The sequence below is a fragment of the Aphelocoma coerulescens genome, chromosome 7 (genome assembly GCF_041296385.1).
Source record: "Aphelocoma coerulescens isolate FSJ_1873_10779 chromosome 7, UR_Acoe_1.0, whole genome shotgun sequence".
Classification (NCBI taxonomy): domain Eukaryota; kingdom Metazoa; phylum Chordata; class Aves; order Passeriformes; family Corvidae; genus Aphelocoma; species Aphelocoma coerulescens.
This window is the reverse complement of record NC_091021.1, coordinates 1,742,303-1,766,677: the sequence shown is the minus strand read 5'-3', so window position 1 is coordinate 1,766,677 and position 24,375 is coordinate 1,742,303. Positions and strand designations below refer to the sequence as shown.

The following is a 24,375-nucleotide window of genomic DNA, read 5'->3' as shown; positions in this document are numbered from 1 at the left end:
ATTCAAGTTGTCTGGAAACAGGGCTGGATCCCTTTGGTGTTTTGTTTGCCACTACAAAAGCATCGCCTTGGCTGCAAAGCCCCTGTGTTTATGACCATTGCAAACCACCGCTAACAATTTTCAAATGAGGATTTAAATAGTAAAATACCCTTTTTTAAAAGATATTTTTCCCTCAAAAAGCTTGCAGGACCGCTGCACATCACCGAAGTGCCAAAGGGAAGAGCCGGGGGAAGCAGAAATAAGAGGGAGCTGAAACAGTCTTGGAGCTGCCAATTCCTTGTCAAATGAAGCAGAGGCAGAAACACTCCAGCCTCACTTTGTCATCCATCACCAGAGAGTGCAGCTCGTCCTCCCTGCATTACAGAGACGGATTCAGAGCAGCGGGGACGGGAGCCAAAGTCACGTCAATGCCGCGCCGGCCTGGACGGCCCGAGCAGGACGCGGGGCCAGCAAGGCCACAGCACCTCTCCTCGGATGAACCCTGCACCCTGCAGCCTCCCAGGAGCCAATCACACCCCAGAGGTGACAATCAGACTCTAAAAACCATTGGTTTTTTAAAAAGCCCACAGATGTCTCCCACATGCCGGCATCTCACTCCAGTGGGAGCTCTGCTGTGATTCACGGAGCCTCACGGAGCTCGCGGTGTCCCCGCACACACAAAGCTCTTCAACAGGGGTGTTACTACGGAATCTGTTCCATGACTGCCCCTTCCCAGCCCTCAGGTGAGGAATCCTTTGGGAAAAGCATGTATTCCCACAGGCAGCAGGCTCAAACAACAGAGTCCACACTCGAAGAAAGTCAACAGAAGCAATGAGGGAGAATTTCTCCCCTTTAAAACTTCACCTTTCCTCCCTGATGGAGACCAATATGGAAAATTTAGAGCGGCCCTTCAGGTTTTTTACGACTTGGGCACCAAAGGCTTGGTTCAAAAGCTCCCAAAGATGCACCAAGAGGCTCCAGACTCAAACCTTTCCCTCTCAGGGTGGGCAAAGGCTGAGGAGCACCCAGCAACCCTGGATGCCGGCACAGGGATGAGCACACACAGCACACACAGACCCACAGGAGTTTCTCTTCCAAAGGAAGATGAAAAAAGATCCTCATAGCTCTTGTGGGCTGCCTGGAAGTAGTATAATGTTACTGCAAAATAGATACAACACCTCCCCAAAACTAGGATCTGAAATTTCAGACAATAGCTGAACCCCAATTCATTGGAACAAAACCCAAGAGCTTTGTTTCGAAGAGCAAAAACCCACCAGGATGACATTTTTTTGCTCTGAATTCTGGTCTGGCTCCTATGTGGAAGGTGAGAACTGACTTAAAGAAGACAAAAAATTAAAAAAAAAATTAAAGCTGCTTTTTTAGGGGTGGGACTGGTCAATTTGGGCTCAGTTTTAGGGAAAAAACCACCCACAATTCAAATAAAAGGGAAGCAGTAGAAGAGAGGCAGTACCATGAGGGAGGCATTTAGTAGCAGAAACACCTTCAGGAAAGCCTGGGAGCCTGCAGGACTGCAAAATTAGGAATTGCAGGATATTCAAATGTGAGAAACCAGAGTGGTGGCACTGAACAAGAAGCATCACCTACAATTAAGTATTTCCTTCTCTGGTGCCTGGAGTTCGATAGGCACGGCTTTAATGATTTTATTTTCAATTGAAGGGGTCTGGATGAAGGAAGATGTGACGTTTTTATAGGGGAGAAATAAACAGCAGCCTAATCAGCCTCTGAGACACAACAATCTAAATGAAGGACCCAGCTACCGACCCTTTGCCTCTTTTAAAGCACATGGATTTATCCTCATTACGGGCTAAAAACAGCCCTGGCTCTGCCTGGGAACGTCAGCCTCGTGCCTCTCGCAGACAAACCCGATGTTTCCTGGCACAGGTGCCAAAATAGACATGTTCTGGCAGCCTGGAGGTGAAACTGGATTAATTCCTAAAACCTGAATGCTGATCTGCTGTCATTTAACATGAGCTCAACATGTGTGCTCAGCAGCAACTGGAAATGAAATATCTTAAATATTATCAAACGGTACATCATTAAATATAAATTAGATGGAAACAGGGGAAAGCTAAAAATTGACTAGGAGTTCAGCTACTCTAAATGGCTAATACGGCCATTTTTCACCTGAAGCCCTCTCCAATACAGTTTTGCCATTAAGCAAAAACCTAAAGAAAGGTAATCAATTCCAACTAAAAAGCACTTCTCCCGGAATGACTGCACTTCAAACCCCTGGCTGGCTGCCAGCCCCTACCCCCCCCCCCCACCCCCCCCCCCAGACAACAGCCATCAATGTTTCTGACTATCACAGGAGCACGAGGGGCCATGCATAATTGACTGGAAGATGGGCTAAAACTGTGCCCAATCAGTGTGTGATCAAAACCGCGTGGAATATTCAGCGCCACTTGATTACACGGAGCCTCGTCCTCCCGCTCTCCTCATGAAATCTCTTCAAGGTCCAGAGTACTGTAATAAGATCATTACTGTCAAGCGCTACGAATCGCAGGCAATGAGTCTTGGGATAGGAAGTCATACTTCACAAGCTCCTCTGGTCTTCCTTTTTTTTTTTTTTTTTTTTTTCCCACCCCCCCTCTCTCCCTCTTTTTTTTTTTTTTTTTTTTGTATTTTACTGCGTGTTGAGGCAGCAAGGCGACGAGGTGACAGATAATGATCACATCACTGTGTGGCAACTAGAAAGGCACTTTTAAGAAAGAGCACAGAGAAATCAGCTTAAGAGAAACTCAAACAAAAAAATTTTTTTTTTTTTAAAGGGCTTTTTTTTTTCCCCCCTCAAAAATTAAATAGAATTAAACTGTGCAGTGTTCTCCTTTCATGAATTGTGATTTAATGTCATTGAATTTAATCATTTGATAGATTTTCATATTATCCCAAAGCCTATTACCTCACAGACAAATGGCCAATTTTCTCCAGCTCACGCTCACAAAAGAAACCTTTATTAAATTTTTTTTTTTTTTCTTTTTCAGAGTCGGGGGGGAATTGGTGGAAAATGTCAATGATGAGGCCTGTTCAAGTTTCCCTTTTTACCTACTGCTTCCTGGAGTTGCACACCACATACGATGCATAACATCTATCACAAGTAACTGGTCTGTAAAGAGAAAGGTGGAGGGACAGAAAACAGGAGATTAAAGCACAGGGTATAAAAATAAACATAACAGCAAGCTCAGCACTGAAACCTCACACAGGGCACGTGGATGTGCAGCGGGGACTTCGGCTGATTTAAGGTTTAAAACTTGACAAAACAAGATGGGTTTGGAGTGACTGACTGGCCAGGAGCTGGAAATAAAAAGGGCTCTGCAGTACTGTTACAGGGATGACATCAACAGCACAGAGCACGGGACCTGGAATGGCTCCAGTTGTGGTTTTCAGCTGGAGAAGGCTCCAGTGGTGGCACAATTGCTTAAGGGGAAGGGAAGTCCACCTTGCCCACATCTCCAGCAACTCCCACCTACAGCACCTCCATCACCTCCTCCAGGCCCAGCACCTCCCATCACCTCCAGAACTCCACTACAGCAGATTAAACCCTGTACCACAGCACTCCCACCTGGAGTTCCCCAAGGAGAACCCCATCCTCTCGGATTAGCTCCCTTTCAAACACCTTCCACTGGGAGACTCCTCCTCAAACCCACCCTTTGAACATCTTCATTGCATGAAAAGACTTAATTTCCACAGCATCCCAGAATGGCTTGGGTTGGAAGGGAACTTAAAGCCCATCCCATTCCCACCCCCTGCCATGGGCAGGGACACCTTCCACTGTCCCAGGCTGCTCCAAGCCCCAATGTCCAGCCTGGCCTTGGGCACTTGCAGGGATCCAGGGGCAGCCACAGCTTCTCTGGGCACCCTGTGCCAGGGCCTCAGCACCCTCACAGGGGAGAATTCCATCCCAACATCTCACCTAAACTCACTCTTTTGGTCTGCAGCCAATATATGCATTTTCAGCCATATATTTAGTAAAATTGCTCATGTATATCACCACTCTCCTCAGTTTTGGATGTGTTTTTTAAAAGATGTCACAAACACCGTGACAAAGAATCAAAACAATAAGGGGCACAAATACTTCTTGATCTACAGGTTGTTATTAAATCCATAATTGACGAAAATGTAGGGGTTTACAACTAAAAAGGAATTACCAAGTTGTTATTTCTACATTCTGCTCTGTGTGTACCTCTTGATTATGAGTCCTCATCAGCCAAGATCACATTTAATAACCCCTGGGTAGATCATACCTGACACATTCCCTTGAATTCCAGGCCTGAGCTATCCATGGCAAACCTCCACAACCAGGGCTTCTGAAGGGAATTACTTAGGACTGCCACTCTTTAAAGGAAGCTGCTTCCCACTGCAGCTCTGTAGCTCAGTTCCAACAAGCTGATTGATGAGTCCAAGTGCACAGGCATCCTTCAAAAACCAGATCTTCCCTCTACACCAAAATACCCTGATTATTGAACTTGTGACACTTTGCCTCAAGAGGTCAGTTATGTGGTGAACAGGAGGACAAAGTTATACTGAGCACAATTACCTGATTTTAGCCTTTTCACTGGCTGTAGCTTTATAATACATAATCACCTAATTTTATGATATTTTAATTTAGGTATATAGGTTCATAATGAAATGCAATTGCCCTACACTCTGGAAAAATTGGAAGGCACTTGTAGAATAGACATTTTTATTTAAGGAACAGAACTACCAACTTCTCTAGCAGGAATAACAGCTTACAAACACTTCTTGCTACCTTGCAACCATCACCTCGTGGACATGAGGAGCTGTTTTCATAACCGAGGTCTCTGTGTCAAGCTCACAGCACGCTGCTGAGGACACTAATTACCCAAAGCCAGTGAAATGCTAAGGTGCCACTTGTCTTCACTCAATTACAAAGCTACTTAAAACTTCTTCCTTCCCCCCAAAAAACCAGGCCAAATCCCAGCGTGGCACTGGATACACAGCGAGCCCTTCTGCTGTCGCAGCGCTCAAAGCGGGACTAATTTTTCAGGAAATGCAGAAAATAAAATAAAGGGAAGTGCTGTCTTTCTCTCACTCTCCAGATGTGCCAGTGTGTGCAACCACCACCAATTCATCCCAAGCCTCAACCTTTCCAGAATCCCCTTTTCCTGCTGACCACCACTGCGACACTTTTCCTTTCAACCAGGTAGGCGGAACCGGCCGCCTCTCCCGACCCCGGGCTGACGGCGCTTCTGAAGGGAAGCAGGAACCTTTCAACTTGTTTAGCCTGCAATGAAGTAGGTTAAAACAATAGATGAGCTTCACCTCCCTTGTCTTTCACTCCTCAGCATCAACATAAGTGTCTTTCAGCAGCAACCCTTTCATGTCAGGGAGGCTGCGGCAGCCGAGGCTCGAGGATTCCCAACAAGTGACCTTTCTGCCTCGGTTGAAAGTCAGGCTCTGAAGATTCGGGCTGGTTTTATTAATTTCTGCCCTCCTGCTTCCTGGGTGCACAGCCCTTGGCCAGGACTGAGTTTCTTGTGGATGAAGTCACAGCTGAGCAGTGGAATTAGAGCCCGGGAGTGTTCTTACAGGGATAGGGGATAAACTCCCAGATGCTCAAACAAGCACCTGGCATTATGGACAACAAATACGGGCACACACTGCTGGGTTTTCTTTTTAAAGTTCTCTTGCAGGCAGGAAGAACACAGCTCTGTATTCTGCTCATTTTTAATGCCTACTAAACCCTAAGACCTGCTTTATTTGGGAGGTATCTAAATAAATTGTTTCCCAAAAGGCAGCTAGAGTAGAGAATAGTGGATCAGGAAACGCTCGCGACTCTTCCGAGATAATCTACAAAATGAGGATGCAAATACTTAACTAAACACACTCCTAAAATCTCACTGAAAGCAAACTCATTAAACTCCAGGTTTAGGAAGTTGGGTTTTGTGTGTCCAGTGAAATTCAGCAAAATGGTATTTGCTGCAATTCCTGAAATGTTTCATGTACAGGAGGACCACACAAATGACACGACGACCAACGAATCGGAGACGAAGAGAATTCAGCAGCAGCCCTAAATGAATTACAAACCTATTTGAAACCTCCCAGCCTTCCTAGTAATCTGCTCATCCTGCCAACCCCTCCAGTTCCAAATAAATGCTTCGTTTCTTCATTCAGCATTGTAGTCAAAATGCCACTTTTGTATCCCTCTCTCTTTAAGCACGGAATATTTTTTAAAACGATGAACTTTCTAAAACTTCAGGCACTTAAAGAGACCAGAAATAGAAACAAAACCTGCTCTCTCTAAACCCTCCATCACAAGAGGCACAGAAATAGTACCCGACAGGATGGGAACACACTCCTCTTCTGTATGACTTGGGTCTGCATTTGGGATTTTGAATTTTATATTTATGTATTTATTTTTTTAGAGGGGAAAAGCTTAAGATATCCCTTATCATTGTAAGGAGAGTATAACTGAAAAAAAAAAAAGAAAAAAAAAAAAAAAAAGAGCAGGAAATTATTAAGGAATTACTGTTTTCCCCTTCTGATTTATCTCCACAGTTTGTGTTGCTGCTGTACCCCAATACCACTACACAGCAGGCTGGAATTATTGAGAGCTGATTTAAAGGGATCAGCTAAAACAATCAGGATGGCAAGATCATCAGCAATAACTTCTGTGAGGTTCCTACATGGGCAACACCTGTTTGCTGTACACTTAATTATCCTCTAATGGACTGCAAACAGCTTTTACTTGAAGAAGTTTTGGTGCCAGCTTAGGTCTGGTCATTACTTCAAGCAACACAATCCATCCAAGGACCTCGACATCCAATGGATTCGATTCCAAAGGTTACAAACTCTTTAGTAGGTGAGTGGTTCTGCCCTTGCTGCAGCTGCAGGTCAAGATATTACATTTCACATCTTCCTTGCAGAGAAAAGGCAGCAACAACGCTGTGGCTCTTTGTGCTGGAAAGGTTTGTGAACATGCTGTCCTCTGACACTGTCAGAAGATTTCTTCCAGACCATAAAAAGCCAAAAAAAAAAAAAACAAAAACAAACAAACAAAAAAAAAATATATATATATATATAAGCAGCAGGTAAAAATACCCTCCTTCATCATGGTGCTTAATCCAGTGTATTATAAATAAATATTAGCATTAACAATGTCAAGTCCATCTGTCAAAGGAAGAATCTGCTCCTGATTTTGCTCCTTGAGGTGTTTCCACTAATTTCCAAAAATCCCAAATGACATTTTAGAGAAATGGAATTTCATTAGTTTGGTGGGGCCAGCACGCTTCCTAAACTCTGCACCCAAGGAAATGCACGTTAAAATCGGGTGGAGGACACCACGATGTGGAGCCAAGAATGTTTAGATCACTTCAGGGGATGATGCCAGCAGGTAAATGGATCATCACCAGCGTGCTCAGGAAAGCTTAGGGTGGGAGGCTGCAGGGAAAATGCACACAGGTGTTTCCATGCATTTCAGTGAGCCTCTGTATTGCTTCTGAGCTATTCATTTAAAAGAGCAAAATTTCAGGTGTTCTACAGAGAACTTGCATTTCCCTAGCTCACGTCGTCCTCCTGGTTGTGGGGTGGCTGAAAGGGACAACGGAGAAACCAGATGAAAGCAGTGATGGTTTTGCTTATTGCTGAAAGAACAACTGAGAAGCCTCACTAAACCTTGTTCTTCCATCCAAGGAAAACTGACCAATCTATTTTAATTTCCCACTTAACTAGGGCTCATTTTCAACGCTCAGTGATACAAAACACGTGTGCTTTAAAAAACAAGAGTCTTTTAAATACCTTTACCAGTTTACCCCAGGAAAAGCCAAAAAAAAATAGGATTTCTCAGTAAACTGGGGTTTCTCCTTTAGCTAAAAGCCAGGAAGTGTAAACCTGGAGTTGGGTCCAGACTGCACAGAGCAGCAAAGCACCAGGAAAAGCAATTACTGCACAAGGGGCAGAGAACAAATACCTTTGTGTTAAGAAAACAGTTCTGAGAAGAAACATAAAAGGTCCTCCTTTGTCCTTCAAAACTTCTTTAGAAACAAATGATGAAGAAGAACATGGATTTCTGAGAGTTTGGAAAAGTCTACCAAGTTGCTGCTCACATTTCCTGCTCCTCAAGCACCATTTCCCAGCGGAATGCAGAGCTGGGGGGGTTTTGCCCCAGGATGCTGAGAAGGGAGATAAATTCTCTTCCCTGTGAGGGTGGGCAAGGCCCTGGCACAGGGTGCCCAGAGAAGCTGTGGCTGCCCCTGGATCCCTGCAAGTGTCCAAGGCCAGGTTGGACAGGGCTTGGAGCACCCTGGGCTAGTGGAAGATGTCCCTGCCCATGGCAGGGGGTGGGAATGGGATGGGCTTTAAGTTCCCTTCCAACCCAAACCATTCCATGATCCCGTGGTCTCCCTGAGGAAAGGAGTGGATTTTCCCATCCCACTGGGATGTGGCTGGGCTGGCCCTACATCAGACAGCAGTGCTGGCCCCACTGGCTGGATCTCCTGTAAATGTAAAACTTGGAGAGCAGGGATGATCCCAGTGCTGAAAGGCAGCCTGGGGCTTTCCTAAAATCCCAGTGATGGATGGAGGGGAGGCAGGCTCAAGCTGGCATAGCCATGAGGCTTTAAAACCAACAAGAGTCAGAAAAATAAACACTGGGAAAGATCTTTCTGTGAGGAGTATTTCCAAGAAAGCCTTTTAATTTTTCTGCTCGTTTTGCAGCTGAAAAGCCTTCCTATCATCCCTGGCTGTTCCCATAAGTGCAGCAGCACAAGAGGACCCAAACAGATGAGGCTCCAAGCAGCCATTCCTCTTTGAAACACAGCTCTGTCTAATCCTGCTCCGAGCAACTTCAGGCAGCATGGTGGGAAAAAAACCTGCTGGTTGCTGGCACCTTGCCTAATGTAAGCATTCCTGCTGCTACCCTCAAAAACACCGAGGGATTTTTTTCAGTGACAAGTTCTGCACAGAGAACTAAAAAACTTCTCCCTGGGTTTCACTGCACTGGGGAAAAAAAAAAAAAAAAAAAGAGAGAATTTACAAGAATCTGATTTTCCAAAATAGGAATTGAATTTTAATTTCTGTCCAAGTGCAACACAGGTGCTTTAGTATTTTTGTTGCCGTGAGCATTGTCTCAGAAAAGCTGCAGAAAGATCAACCAAGGGAGATGAAAGGACCCATCCCAGAAAGAGAGGGCTGTGCATGTGCAGATAGTGTGGAGAGAGAAGAATCAGCATGACCTTTATGGAAGGGCATAAAAGGGATGAGCATCAGTCCTTGGAATTGGTGAATCACCCTGAGCTCAGTGTCCATCATCGTGATATCTGAGTACTTGGGCAGAGGTCAATGATCAAAGCAGGCACGTTCAAGGAGGGAAAAAAAGCCCTGCAAAGTGCAGTGAAAATGCTCGAGTTTGCTGAAGACCAGATTTAAACCTCATTGAACACCTCAGCTTTGGTGCAGACGGAAATGAAGGAACCCAGAATTCCCGTTTGAAAGCTGACACTTGAAACGTGCCTGGAGCCAAAGGAAGGCGACACAAAATCCAGAATTACCCACGCCATTTAACTCTGATCCATTGTACCTGCCTGAACAGCGACTGCAGGAGGATCCTCCTCCTTTGCACGTGGAGCTCAGGATTTCCAGAAGGAAGGAAGGAAGGAAGACGTGGTTCTCCCACAATTGTCACCACAGGCTTCTGGAGCCCATTTGCAGCAAGTCACCTGCTGCATCTTAAACACTTTGATCAAAGCTGCATCTCCCAGAACATCTTCTCTGACTGTCTGATTTGGATTTGTGGTCTTCAAAAGTGCAGTAATCCTCTGAGGGTTTAAATCTACGTGATGGTGGGGGAAGACAAATCTTTTAGGTCACTGGACAGATTTGTAGCCAAGCGCTGGAGAACAAGGAAATAACTGGAACTGAAAACGGCTTTGAAGTGCAAGACAGATGTGAAAATTACAGAATCAGAATATCCTGAGTTGCAAAGGACCCACAAGGATCACTGATCCAACCCCTGGCCCTGCACAGACAGCCCACCAATCCCACCCTGGGCATCCCTGGCAGCGCTGTCCAAACCCTCCTGGAGCTCTGGCAGCCTCGGGGCCGTGCCCATTCCCTGGGGAGCCTGGGCAGTGCCCAGCACCCTCTGGGGGAAGGACCTTTCCCTGAAATCCAACCCAAACTCCTCTGACATTCAACTATTTGGAGAAAGTACCCAGAACAGCCTGAACCTGGTTGGACTCAAGGATCTTCGAGGCCTTTTCCAACCTCAATGATTCGGTGATTCTGCCTTGCACCAACACAAGTAGCAGAAAATCCAAAGGCTGCAAGGGCCCACACGCCAGGATTTGGAAAGAGCAACCCCCCCAGCCTTTGTGAGTCTTGCTAGGACGTCCTTAATGGGAATCTACAACCACTATTACTCTTTGTGAGACGCCCTTCTCCTGAAAGGACAGGGAGCTGGAGCACGCCTCATTGCCTTCTCCTTCAGCTCCCGCTGACAGACGAGGCTGCCTGTCCTCGCTGTCAGCCATCCCCTCCCAGCCCTGCTAGGGATTCAAGGACCAGCCAGATTAGCTGTCTGCTGAAGGATGCCCAGAGCTCTGGGATGCCCAGAGCCCTGCGTGGAAACTCCTGATTCTGCCCTTGTGGCCAAACCGCTGCTTTTCACCGGGCTGTGCTTCGAAAGAGATGTTGTAAAATTAAAGAGTTTAATGACCACTGGGGCCCTCCCAAGACACAACTGCAAGTCCCAAACAGAACAGAGTGCTCACCCTAGAAGATATGTGGGAAGAGGCAGGTCAAAGGATGGGCTCATGCAGAGGTACAAACACTGTAAAAGGAGGCGTTGCTGCTGTTGGAGGGTGGCCAGAGGAGGGAATGGAGCTGGGGAGCTGGGGCTGGAGCTGGGGAAGGGGCTGGAGCCCCAGGAGTGGCTGAGGGAGCTGGAAAGGGGCTGAGCCTGGAGCAAAGGAGGCTCAGGGGGGACCTTGTGGCTCTGCACAAGTCCCTGACAGGAGGGGGCAGCCGGGGGGGAAATCGGGCTCTGCTCCCAGGGAACAGGGACAGGAGGAGAGGGAACGGCCTCAGGCTGGGCCAGGGGAGGTTTGAATTGGATATTGGGGAAATTGTCTTCACAGAAAGGGCTGTCCAGCCCTGGCCCAGCTGCCCAGGGCAGTGGTGGCGTCCCCATCCCTGGAGGGATTCAGAAGATGTGTAGATGTGGCACTTGGGGACATGGATTAGTGATGGCCTTGGCAGTGCTGGGGGCATGGCTTGGCTCCATGATCTCAGAGGGCTTTTCCACCCCAAATGATTCTACTCCCTTTAAGGCTCCCTGTGTGTTACTGAGTTGCCAACAACTTCTTGCCTTTCTGGGAGCACACTGATCCCATTTCTAGGAGAGGGGACAATTTTGCTGAGTTACTGCAAGAGGATTTCAGGTAACACGGTGCGATGCTGGAAGCCGAGGAGAAGGGGAAGAGAAAAACAGAGGAGGACTGAAGGATGGACTCTGCAATCAGAACAGGGACATCAGGGAAAAGAGACCCAACTGCAAACCCCCCAGTGCTCCCTCCTGCGGCCCAGGACCACACAGGCTCCAGCTCCAGTGCCTTGTGAAAATAATCTCCCCAGGAGAAGGAAAACATACACCTATTAACTGCTCAGAAAGAGATTTTTCAAAGGCTCTCGATATCCAGCTGGTCTTGATTCATAGTGACTTCAACAAAATATTCTTGGGCCAATGGTGAACGCTCTGAAAAATCCCCTCTGTAATTTGCCATTGAGGTATGAAAATAAGTGGTGTAAAAGGGCTTCTTTAAAAGGAAGAAAAAAAGGAAAAAGGACAAATTAAAAATGAAAGGTTGAACTAAAATTTGGCTTCGGGCCATAAACTAGGGGGAAACTAACAGCAAAGATAGTTAAATGACTGGAAAGAGAACACAACAGGAGCTGTTATGAAAAAAAAGCTGATGGCTTTTTAAAAAAGGATTTGTATAGATAGCTGGGGAAATAAATTCCGGATGTGATAGAAGTGCAATTGAGAAATTAAATAAATGGAAAATAAGGATGACTAAGTAGTAGTTAACATGCCCCTTCTCGGTTGTATACTATTATTACATCTATTTTTAATGTCTCTTCAGCTGTCTGCAATTGTCATCCTCTTTTCAGAACTTGTTCCAACACTCTTTGAAACAGAATTAGCTGTTTTTTACTCTCCCATGCTTACAACCACATCTCTTTCTTACTCAACACTCCCCTTTTCCCACAATGTTATTCCATTGTCTCCCTTTTTCATCTCTCCTTATGTGTTGACTCCCCAGTTTCTGAGCCTTCCAACCACCCTTGTTCATCTTTTTTTTTCTGGAGCTCTTTTGGCTGAATCCTAGCATGTTTCTTTTCTTCTCTTCTAAAGCTGCAAGCATGTTTTATATCATATCTGGCTCCTGTACACATTGTTACCCCTTCAGAAGGGCATTGAACAGCTACAGCAGTGTGGAAATAGTAAGCTAAACTAAGGGAGAAAAAGAAGTTCTTTTTGGCTTTTGCTTTCTGGCTCGTAAAAAAAAGAACCCAAACATTTAAACTCTCCCCTTTTCCCTTTTATCCTCAAATAACACAAGCTTTCCACGAGCAGCTGAATATTCAAACAACGAGAGGCATCAGAAGTGTTGGCCATTCTAGAGCTCAGGATGTGCCTAAGGAGATGTGGTAACACAAGATTTAATAATACTGAAAAAACCACACAAGTTCTGACGTGATCTGGGGGCTACGGAGTGAACATCAATTTTTCCTCCTTGCTCACATTCCAAGTGTGCCTCTTCCTTACCTCAACACCTAATGATGCTCCACATTAACTTGGGGATTCTGATTGATTTAAAAAAAAAAAAGGAAAGGTTCTGAACACATTTCAGGCAGCTGAATTCAGCGCCGTGATGCCTCAGACGATTCAGCTCCATCATTAAAAGCTCAGTCTTTAATTTCTCACCATTCCCTTTCCCTCGTGCATTCAGAGCCGAGGCTGTGGCTGAGCTAACAACACTCTTTGGAATGGCATTTTTCAAAATTCAGGCTTGCATTTTTTTGAAACCTACCTTCAGCTGTGCCCGAGATCCCATCAGCTTTGAAGTTGCTTGTGCTTTTCTTCCGGCGGTGCTTCTTTCTGTTGGCGTGGGGGGAAGGAGGGGGGTCCAGTTTGGGGCTGGTGGTACTGGATATACTGGGGCTGGAACACACTGAATCTCCCAGGCCGGTGTCTGCAGTTGGGTGGGGGGGGAAAAAAGGGAAGAAACATAAAAATGCTGCGAGATTGAAATGGGTGATGGTTGGAACCCAAGCTACAACCCCTGGCTGTACAACCTCGCAGATACGTTCTTGAGCTCATTCGGGAGATGCTCCAAACAATATCCATTATTTTGTTCAAAAAGGTACCAAAAAAGCCCAGCTTGGCTGAAGTGCTGATGTAAATCCTGTTAAGAGTAACAGGACTCAGCATCAATTTTAGGAGCAGGCCAGCTGGAATGCACGAAACCAATGGGAAAACATGTTATTGCTTCCAATTCTTCTTTCCTCCAAAGATCTTCCCATGCCTCACATCAACTCGTGTAACACTTGGGATGTTTTAACAGATAATGGAACAGAGATAACCCTGCATCCTCTGGATGTTCTCTGCTGTCATTAATATCAGACAGACACATGCTGAAAAGGAGGTGATGGCAACCAAGGTGGGAAAATAAGGTAATGTACACCTGGTACAGGTGGTAATTGTGTGATAAAGAGTCACTTCCTACCTGCTGCCAAGGAAAAGAAATAATCCCACGTTACTCCGTTCAGTTTCCTGCTTTATTAACTCCAACAATTTTAAGAACTGGATCCTTCTACAGAGTAAATACTCAAGTAACCTTAATCCAGGATTTTCCCCCCAAGGTTGGTAATATGATTTTTGTTTAATTACTGGCCTGGTTTGGATTTTAATTATAAAATTCAGCATAAAACCTACACTTTAAAAGGAAAGTGCTTGCTATTATGGAAAGTGAAGCCATTTCCAGAACCCTACTTAAATACCATATTGCACTTCAGTGCAATATCAGGACTGCACTTATGTGCCATATCCTTAAAATCTCCTAGACAGATATTCAGCAAATACATTCCCACGACTGCCTTTTGGGGTTAAATACTTGGTGATTGGTTTCAGAATAGCAGACACAAGGAAAAGAATAAAAATCCTTAATATAAAGCTTAAGTGTAGTAACAGGAACACGTATCAGTTTAACTAATATGAGAATCTTAAAAATATTTTAAAAACACCTTTTGATTTTTTTTTGCATAGTTAAATTCCCACAGAACTGCCTATCTGACAAAACCCAACCTATTTTGGTTTCTTTTCCTTCCTAATAAAGTTTATTTACTAATTACCCCCTAAGCACAGTTGTGCTCTAAGTTATTAGTGGGGGATAAATTATGTAGCTAATTGCCTGGCAAGAGAGACCAAATCAAACATTAATCTTTATATTAAGGATTTCTGCTCTTTTCCCTACATCCACTAGCTTGAAACCAGCTCCCAAGAATTTAACCCCAAAGGGAATCATGGGGATGTGTTTACTCTGTATCAGTGTAGGAGATTTTAAGGATTTGCCCCGCAACTGGTGCAAGTGGCTCTCCTGGCTGAGTTTGCTGTCTCTCAAGGGGAGGAGGAAGGCAAACCCAGGTGAGAATCCTGGTGGGAATCCTCTTGGTCAAGGGGACACAGATCCCTTTGGATCCATGACACAGGAAGAAGATGCAGAAGAGGGTGCCAGAAACACAAAGGCATGAGCACAGATGCAGTGGGGTCACTGCCAGTCCCAAATATTGACCTCCAGCTTGATTCTGGAGGTTTCCTATGTTGAGACTTAAAAAGAAGGGAAAAAACCCAGGGTGTGCCCAGAGAAGCTGTGGCTGCCCCTGGATCCCTGGAAGTGCCCAAGGCCAGGCTGGATGGGGCTTGGAGCAACCTGGGCTAGTGGAAGGTGTCCCCCTCTGAGGTGTCAGAACTAGATGATGTTTAATGTCCCTTCCAATCCAAACCTTTCTGGGATCCTGTGATTCCAAATGCTCCGCTTTTCCCCGCTCATTCCCAGCTTGCACTTTAGAAACAACAACCCATCCGTGTTCACCACCTCATGCACCTGCAGCATCAACCACCACGCCCTGGGCCCATCCAACGGTGAAGGAACCACACAATCCTGAGGCAACGCCACGGAACACATCCTGTTAAAAACCCTCAGGGCAGATCCACACACTGGTGGCAGCTCTGTCTCATTTCGAGGCTGTAAATCCCCCCAACAAAACCTGCTCGTGAGCTCTGACAAACGAGGGACGTACGGGGTTTGATGCCTGGCGTCGGGAGAGCTGAAGAATTAACCTCCCGTGGTAAATCCTCGCTGTCCACAGCCCCTTGCAGGTAATAACCTGCTGTCCTTGGGTCAAACTGCTCTGGAGTGGGAGCCTGGAGCTTTCCCTCCCCCTCAACCAGCGAGGCAACGTCGATCCCTCGTAAAGGGAGCCGAGCCGATATTGTCGGTGCGTTGCTGCCCCGGATTCCCCGGATTCCGAGCCCACCCTTTGAAGATGGGAGTTATTTAACATTCCCCTGGTTTAAAATATGAGCAATCAAAAGGCGCTGGGCTTCCACGCTGTGCTCTCCCATTTCCCACTCCTTCTCTTGCCTGACAAGGTATTCTTCAAATTGAAAAGAGGGCTCCTGAAAGCCCGGGCTTCGGGAAACTGTAAATGAGTTCAGGCTTCAGCCCGCTGAATGCAATTTCATCCTCCCGACTGAATACAAATAATGCATTTTATTTGGTATCAATTACCACGCCTGAGAACAGACGACCACTGCCGGCACTGTTAAATACATTAAAAAAAAAAAAAGAGGAAAAAAAGGAGGGAAAAAAAGGCAAGGAAAAAGGCACGGCAAATTAAAAAAGCAAGCGCCTCATTACTCCCCATCTCAACCAGCTTTGACAGAGGCACTGGAACTCATAAGCTGCGTTCCACTGGGCTGGGATGGGCTGTTTTCCAGCCATCCCGCACGTTCAATGTCAGCCATTAGTTCTTCCCAATCGGGCATCAATGTTCAACACACACCCAAAAAAATATATAATACTGGTAATAATAATAACAATCTGCAGCCTCTCCGAGCTTCAATACTTGAAGTATGAGTCAAAGCAGCAGTTTCACTTTTCACTCGGGAAGCTGACAAGCATGACTAGAGGGGGAATAAAATAACATTCAGTTCGCATAAATATCAAGCGGGCTGCTTGAGACTGATGGGCCAGGAATGTATTCTTAGCCATCATTCTGGCAGACAGGCCCAAGGACACTCATAACTTATTTTACAATCATTTAGTTTCAGCTCAAGTGGAAAACGTGACAACTTATCTCTGCTGACAAGATGCCATATCGAACCTTACAATTAACTCTCCCCCGATTATCTGCCCAGCCCATCATTAGCTCTGCGGCTCTTGATGGACTGAACGGGCACAGCTTCCCTTGATGATGGTCATGGCTCCATTACACGACACTAAGGACAAAACTCTCCCCTTGCCACGTAGCTGGGGTTGTCCTGACCGGCACATCCTCGTTTTTGCAACCGTTTCCAAGTGATGTGCAGCAAAACGCTGCTGAAAAATGTCTCCTCCCCCCAAACAGAGCATCCTCGTGTTTCAGCCCACGCCTGCTGCTGCCTGTGACCTACAGCAGTGAGCCAGAGATGCCCATGGCCTCTCCCAGCAGCCAGGAGCTTTCCTCCCTGCCCTCCATCCCTCCCCACTGCAATTATTAACTCCTTCAGCTGGAAGGGAGAGCTGACACAGCCACATCGCAGAGTCATTTGGCTTGGAAGGGACCTTAAACCCCAACTCCTGCCATGGAACACCTTCCACTATCCCAGGTTGCTCCAAGCCCTGTCCAGCCTGGCTTGGAACACTTCCAGGGTCGTGGCCATCCCTGTACAAGTATGTGCAGTATCTCAGCCCACGCCCAAAAGCAACAAGTGACACTTGGTGACCAAACACCCTTCAAGTTATGAAGGGATGGGACATAAAAACCCCACCACTCTGCTCTTCGCAAGGTCATTTTTCTCTACAGGTGCAGGACACGTGGAATAAGACACAGATCCTTCTGCTTGTGCAGGCCCAACCCTCTTTTGCTAGAATTTACCAAACCAAACAAAAAAGCCGATGCAGCTTTTACTCCACAAAGAAGTCCCACGTCTGCCTCTCTCCAAGATCCATTTTGCAATTATGGTCATGAGAGAAATTCCTTCCAAGCACAACAAACTGTGGTAGAAGAAAGGAGGGGTGGAACAGGAGAAGCACTTTGTCTACAACTACAACCCAGAGTTAAGAGACAGAACATGAAATGAAAGCCAATCCTCAGAAGAGTCTCAAGGGCTGTGCTGTTGTACTGGGCTTTATTTGCTGTTTGATACAATTTGATATCCTCTCCCAGTGTTACACGTGTTTTGTACAAGGTAACTTTCCAGCCAGTTCCCACTTCCTATCTTTTTATTGTTTTGTTGTTTGGAAGCTGCCTGTGCTCATCAAATGGATCTCAGAGACAACTCCATTTGTGTCCCCTAAGAACTTTGTGAGGGTCCACCTGGATCTGAAAAGGGTAGGAAGTTAACAGAATCATCACTGAACCACAGAATTGGAACTGACCCAACAGATCATTCCATCCCACCCCCTGCCATGGGCAGGGTCACCTTCCACTATCCCAGGCTGCTCCAAGCCCCATCCAGCCTGGCCTTGGACACTGCCAGGGATCCAGGGGCAGCCACAGCTGCTCTGGGCACCCTGTGCCAGGGCCTGCTCACCCTGCCAGGGAAGGATTCCTTCCCAATATCCCATCTATCCCTGCCCTCTGGCAGGGGGAAGCCATTCCCTGTGTCCTGTCCTTCCATCCCTTGTCCCCAGTCCCTCTCCAGCTCTCTTGGAGTCCCTTTAGGCACTGGAAGGGGCTTTGAGGTATCCCCAGAGCCTTCCCTTCTCCAGGTGAACATCCCCAACCCTCAACTGTCTGAAACTCAATCCAAACCCAGACTGTGCTTCCTGGTGCCCCTAGAACAGAAAAACAACCACCTCACATCCCAAATTCCCAAGCCCCTGCACCAAACCTGTCCGAGATACAACTCCTTCAGCACCTGCGGCACCCGACAGAGCAGAGCTGCAGGAGATGCCAGCACAAGAACCAAGGAGGCCAAGGAAATGAGGGAAAATAAGCCACTGTGAGCACCCCAGGCCAGGGTAAAGGAGCTGGGGGTGGAAAAAGCAGGAAAAGAGACAACATGTGAGGTACGGGAATAGCACAGCACAAAAGCTGGGACACAAAAGTCCAAGAGCGGAGCTTCGTCGTTGGCCCACGGCTCCTATTCTCTCTGTCACACACACAACTCTCTCTCCTCTGTAACCATCTGCAGCGGAACCAAGGATATTCTGACCCCTTCTATCTTCGTGTCTTTTGATTTATTTCATATTTTTGTCAAATCACCTATTTACAAAAACTTGAAACAAACTCAACAGGTGACACTATTCTCCGCAGACCAAAGTCGAGCTTGATCTGGTTTACATTTTTCTTGCATCTTCTTGTTAAAATTTTCCAACAGGCTTTCAAAGTGAAATTAGACTTTTTTGTCAAGCCCAGCTCCCCAACACGGCCTTATTCTCAAGTGGCTGGAGATTGATTAATTTGGGTTTTTGATTTGCCGAAGTGACAAGAAGTCAGACATTACAAAAGCGGGAGCGGTGAATGGGATCAATTAAAGAGCAGAAGCAGCAACACAATTAATAGCACCAGGTTCAAGAGGAGAAAGAAAGCGCTGATGACGAAAACAACAGCAACAGCTCTGCCTGCAGCAGGAATCTTTGCTGCGACCCAAGGAAGGCTGAATCCAAAGAGGGTGTTTCAGAACTTTCACTATGCCATTAGAAATGAAATAAGGCAAAGATGTCGGTAGCTGGTGGACTGAATAATAAAAAAATAGCTGGACACTTTCATCTTCCACACGTGTGTTTTAAATAAAGGTGAGAAAAGCAATCCTTTTATTTAAACAGGAGAAGCAAGAGACTATAACTATCTGTAGTTTGTATTTCAGACCCATTTCCCCGAGCTGAGATTTTTCTGGCTGTGAAATCCACTGCTCTCCAGCTTCCCTTTACAGCTATTACCATAAATGTTCTATCAAGTTCTTTATCTTCCTCCTCTGCCTCAGACCGAAGTTAAAGGGATGCTGCAATCGCACAGCGACTGCGGAAGGACGGAGTCAGGCACAGATGTATAGGACTGACATTAAAATCCTGTCAGAACTGCAGCTTGGCACGAGTCTGGGGATGTAATAAACACTTGGGAGTGGGGGAGAAGGGGTGGCATGAGATTACAGCTTCCAGGATGAAAAAAAGCAGCAAATATTTGTCAAGTACAGAGAGCTCACACCTTCGGGAGGAATTAGGTGCATGTGGTCGTCGCTGAGCTGAGCTCAGCTCGGACACTCAAGCTATGGAGGGCTTAAATTAACCTGCTGCACTGAAGGAAATCAAAGGAAGCTCTGAGCAGAACTGGGGGATGGAGATCAAAGAGCCTCAGGAGTCTTTCCTTTCCACGGCATCTCCCATTTTTGCAGCTTTGTGCCCAGAGCCTGCAGTTCTCAAAGCTGTCCTGTCATCCTCAGGAAGCCCCCCTCAGGAATAACTCCTTTCCTCTAAGAGCAATTTCAAGTAAATAAGGAAAACAAAGCTTCCTTCTTGACAAAAAAAGAGGGATCTCCCTGCTTTTGGAGGGTCCAGCTCTTGCTGTGTGGCAGCACCTCAAGTGACCAGACCTCCGGGAACGTTTGGCCTGAGAGCATCACTTGCACTTTGTGGCAAGGGAGGGACATCACCCACAGCCTTGGGAGAGAAGATCAGTCTCAAGATGGCCAGGCACAGATATTGGAAGGCTTCAGTAATTTTGGAAAGACCCTCATTACCATCTCCCTTATCTAAAGGGAAGCCACGCCACCTCCAGCTCATTCCCTACAACGCTGGGCTGTCCTGAAGGAAGCGTGAGAGCAGAAATGCAACAACAGCTCTTAAAAAACCCCACTAAAGTCCATTTTCCCTCCTAAGGAGAACACATTACAGTGCTGGCGAAACAGCATCCCGCTCCCTGGAACTTGAAGGATTGCTAGGAAGAAAAGAAGCTCCCTTTCAAAAGAAGCTCCTCATACCCATAAGGAATTCACCAGCTGACACAAGGAGAGGACACAGCCATTTCCTCCAGGACTCTCTCCCATGTTGCCAGGATGGTGACAAGCAAAGCAAAGGCTGTGTTTCAGATGACCTGCAACCTGAGATCCTAATCTTCCTCCACACATCTTGCCTTGCAGCAGGTTTGGGTCAGGGGCAGGGATGATATAAACTACTCCCTGAGCGAGCAGGGCTTGTTAATTTATCTCATCCCCCGCTACAGACGCATCTCTGAGCTCCCCGCCTCTCACTGGATGTGAACGTGCCCCGTGGAAAGATCAAGCCTGACAAGTTGTTTGAACACGGAAGGACAACAAACCAGGAAAGAGCTGCAAGTCTGGGATGCTGCAGGATGCCACCACATCCCAAGGCAAACTAACTTTGTGGCTCCTGCAGCACAGACCTACAGTCGAGACATAGAGGGAATTCTCTAATTCTTCTGGCAGGACGTTTTCACTGGGCAGCAGCAGCCCTGTGAGCCCTACGTGGTGTCACCCTGAATTGCTCCCAGCTGGGTGTACGATGCTGTGGGCGTTGTCGTTTCCCCTGGCCATCAACTGGGATGTGCAACAGAGAGGTGAAAGGCAGTACAAAAGGCAGAAATGACGGGGATTTATTGCAGGTAACTTGTTCATTTCAGGGAATTTGCTCCCTCCCCAGGAGGGAGAAAGGAGATGGATGGTCCTTTTGAAGACAAACCTCAGGGCAGAACCTCCTGGTTCAATTCCAGGTCACGTGCTGGGCTCCCTGGGCCAGTTTGGGGAGCAGCCTGGCCTAGTGGGAGGCTGGAACAGGATGGTGTTTAAGGCCCTTCCAACCCAAACCCTCCTGTGATTCATGCTGTGACTGGTTTCTATCTCCCCCTTTTGAAGCCAGGTAGATGATCAGACACCTCAAGAACAGCTGCCAACCGCAGCACCATGAATCTGGCAAACCCACCAGCACCATCCCAAGGAATGGTGATGTGGGAACAAACAGCCACTTGGAGCACACTTAAAGAACACATCCTGCCTGGGTGAGTGAGCTCCATCACAGTCAGGTACATACAAATATGTGGCAAATCCTATTTTAGATCCAAATGAGATGCATAATAAATTCACCTTAATTACACAGAGAGCTCTACCCTGATCTAACCATCAGCATTGTGTTCTCATTGCATTAAAAAATCCTCATTTAACAACATTTTGCTTTGAAATAGAGCCTGCAGGTCACCAGGTACTTGGAAAATAATGAATCCATGGCTTACTGAATCACTTCCTACTAAAATATTTACCTTGTGTTTCAAGATAGGCAAAGTAAGACAGAGAGGAAGAACTGACTCTCTTCAAAGAGATGCTCAGAGCCAGAAAGATGTCTCGTCTCTACTCCTGTACTTTAACCTTCCGTCTGTATAACCTGTGGATAACTTCAAGCTTCAAACCCACTCTGTGGTAATTGAGAAGAGGTTAGGAAACTCTCCACTGTCAGTCCATGAGACTTCAGTGACAAGCCCTAATATTGGTGTTTTGGAGGAAGGAAAAAAAAAAAAAAACCCAAACCAAGAGACTTTCACTATTAACATTTTCCAATTAAAGCTGAATAATTGCTGTACAGCAAATTGGCTGTTAATTGCATCATGCTAGGCAGGAAAAAGCTAAGGCTTTCCTGGTAATGTATGCCACGAGCAGCGGTGTCAGAAAGGAAAAGAAATAATGGAAGCAACACCAAGACTACTCTTAATCAAAGGCAAAATCAAACATTTTCCCATCGCAGAGACCCAGAGCTGCAAAGCAAAGCTCTTAAAACACAAAGCTCTGTCTTTCAGAGGTGTCAGGTGGTGTAACTGCCATAGACAAACTTTTTTTTTTTAATTTTTCAGTTTAATCCAGCCCTTCTTCTAGCTGTTGGATAAATAAGTCGGGGCCCTTCTGGTGCTCATCAGAGAAGCCCCTGGTGTAGGTATAAAAATGCTGCTAGCAAGGATTTTCTTGTTATTTTCTAAGTCCGTGAGAGACTTTTCTCTCTCACAGAAGAGGTGGCAGGGAATGTAAACAACCAAACACCTGCAACCTTGAAAAGTCTTGTTTATGGCACAGTAGAAAAATATTTTGACAATGGATGTTTTAGGATTTTAGCCAATCACCCCCAAGGGGTGGCTGGCCCTTTGTCCAATTAGACTAAGAAGAAAAAAGTCTATAAAAGAGTTTGTAAAATAATTAAATCAATCAATCTTGCTGCACAATTCCTGCCTGCTGGATCTTCTCTCCTCCTCCTCCTCCCTATGGCTGTGGCACATGGTGATGTACCCCACCCCTGGTGCACTGGATACTCCTCATCGCCCCGGCCCGTGGGTGGCACAGCCAGGGCTGAGTGAAGGGATGACATCAACTGTGACAAATGAAGGCACTTGAAAGGAGAAGCTCTCCCACCTGCAGGAAGGGAAGGCTGGGGCTCCGCGCTCCAGCTGGCCCCCAACAATGCCCAGGTTGTGCCCAGGGCCCGGCACAGAGGCTCCTTTCACCCCCTGAGCCATGTGTGCTGTGAGGCAGCTTTGAAGGGTTGGATTGCACAGGTAAGGAATACACAACATCCCCGGAGCAGCCCACGCTCCGGGCCCTGCGCCGGGGGAAACCGAGCCCGCCAACAGCCACGCTTGGTGGGGCAGCTGCTCTGCTCTTAATTGCAACAGAAACTTCATTAAGGCCCAGAAGGAATAAAAGCACCGGGTGTGTGTGGCTTGCACGCTCTTCCTCCAGACTCTAAGAGACAAAGCACGGCACTCTCAGCCATGCATTCAACAAGAATGTGACTATTACAGGCATCTAGTGGAAGTTCTGAAGTGTGGATGTGCAAAGTCCTCAAATCAGGAATTGCCCCCGTGGTAGCTGTACATTAACATTTTGCTTCCTCAACTTCACGTTTAAACCTTTACTAAACTTTAAATAAATTTCGAATTTACGTTATTAGATAAACTTAGATTATTTCAATTGAGATTAAAAGATTAAGAAAAAATAAAGGCATGTACTGATTTGGGAAGCTTATTTATTTCCCTCCTTAAGTCTTCCTTATAAAGTGCTTAAACATGGAATGCACTGGGCTTATGAAATTTGTAAGCCACACTACTCGAATCAAGGAGTTTATAAAATGTTGCGTTCTGCTCCCGCAGTGCTGTGGCTTCACTCTGTGTTTACCTGAGAGTGTCTCTCTCCATTTATAATGTTCTCTGCAAACACAATGTGATTTTCAAAGTCCATAAACTCCTGCAGGATATTGTGTGAACCCAGCTCTTGCATTTACTGCAAACATTTCAGATTAAAGCAACCTTAAACTGCAAACATCCAAAACAAAAACCTTTAAAAATTAAGCTCTTCTACAAACAAATGAGAGTACAGGATGGGCTCCCTGATGAAGAATCCCACTTGTCCAGGGGTGTGAGCATCTTCAATATTAAGCCTTACATTAAAAGGTTTCCATGTAATGATTCAAAATAATGGTTCTAATACAGAACCAGAGAAGGGAAGACATTTTGCAGACTTCTAAGAGCTGTATCTGTCAAATGTCAAATGTCTGAGCTACACAGAACCACGATGGGTATTGAGCTTCCTTCCTTGAGAAGTCCTGACTTCTGGAAAGTGTTTCCTGGACAGAACTTAAAGAGCTGACGAAGATAACATTCCCTCTCCTCACTGCTCTGTCAGGTTAAAGCTTAAACTCCAAGAATAAACATAAAGTGCATTGGCTTGAGGGTTTTCTTCCTCTTTTTTCTCCTGAGTGGGGATAACAGAGAAGGTGTGACAACCAAGCCCAGCTACAGGCAGAAAAAGCACTGATTTACTGAACACTGCCAGACAATCAAATCAGATTAATCAACATCAGTAACCAGGCAAAAAAAACCCCACCTTTTTCCCCTATGAGAAAGAATGTGCCACTTGCATTTTTACTTCGGTGTAAATCCCAAGCCAAACTAAATGCAAAATGTGTTTTTAAGCATCCATCAGTAAATGCTGGGAAAACCCAGAGCTTTATAGTTCAGACAAAAAGTTGATTTCGTCCCAGTTTGGTGTTTGCTGAGCTGCCACCTGTGGCCTGGATGGGCAGGAGAAAGGCACAGATCCACAGAGGAATTTAGGTTGGAAAAGCCCTCTGAGAGCCTCGGGTCCAACCCCCAACCCAC

General features: G+C 46.2%; 1 protein-coding gene across 13 annotated transcripts in view; it reads right to left on the bottom strand.

The window, feature by feature from the left end:
• The window catches only part of AGAP1 (ArfGAP with GTPase domain, ankyrin repeat and PH domain 1), a 309,586-nt gene that overhangs the window by 64,474 nt on the left and 220,737 nt on the right, over positions 1 to 24,375 (bottom strand). For 10 of the 13 annotated variants that reach the window (XM_069021702.1, XM_069021703.1, XM_069021705.1 and 7 more), the window contains one exon: positions 13,050 to 13,211. In XM_069021702.1, coding sequence (XP_068877803.1) covers positions 13,050 to 13,211 — 162 coding nt within the window. Of the gene's footprint in view, positions 1 to 2,665; positions 3,104 to 4,719; positions 5,243 to 9,040; positions 9,788 to 13,049; positions 13,212 to 24,375 lie in introns of those variants that run through there. The other 3 variants (XM_069021704.1, XM_069021706.1, XM_069021700.1) reach the window with 3 other exon arrangements.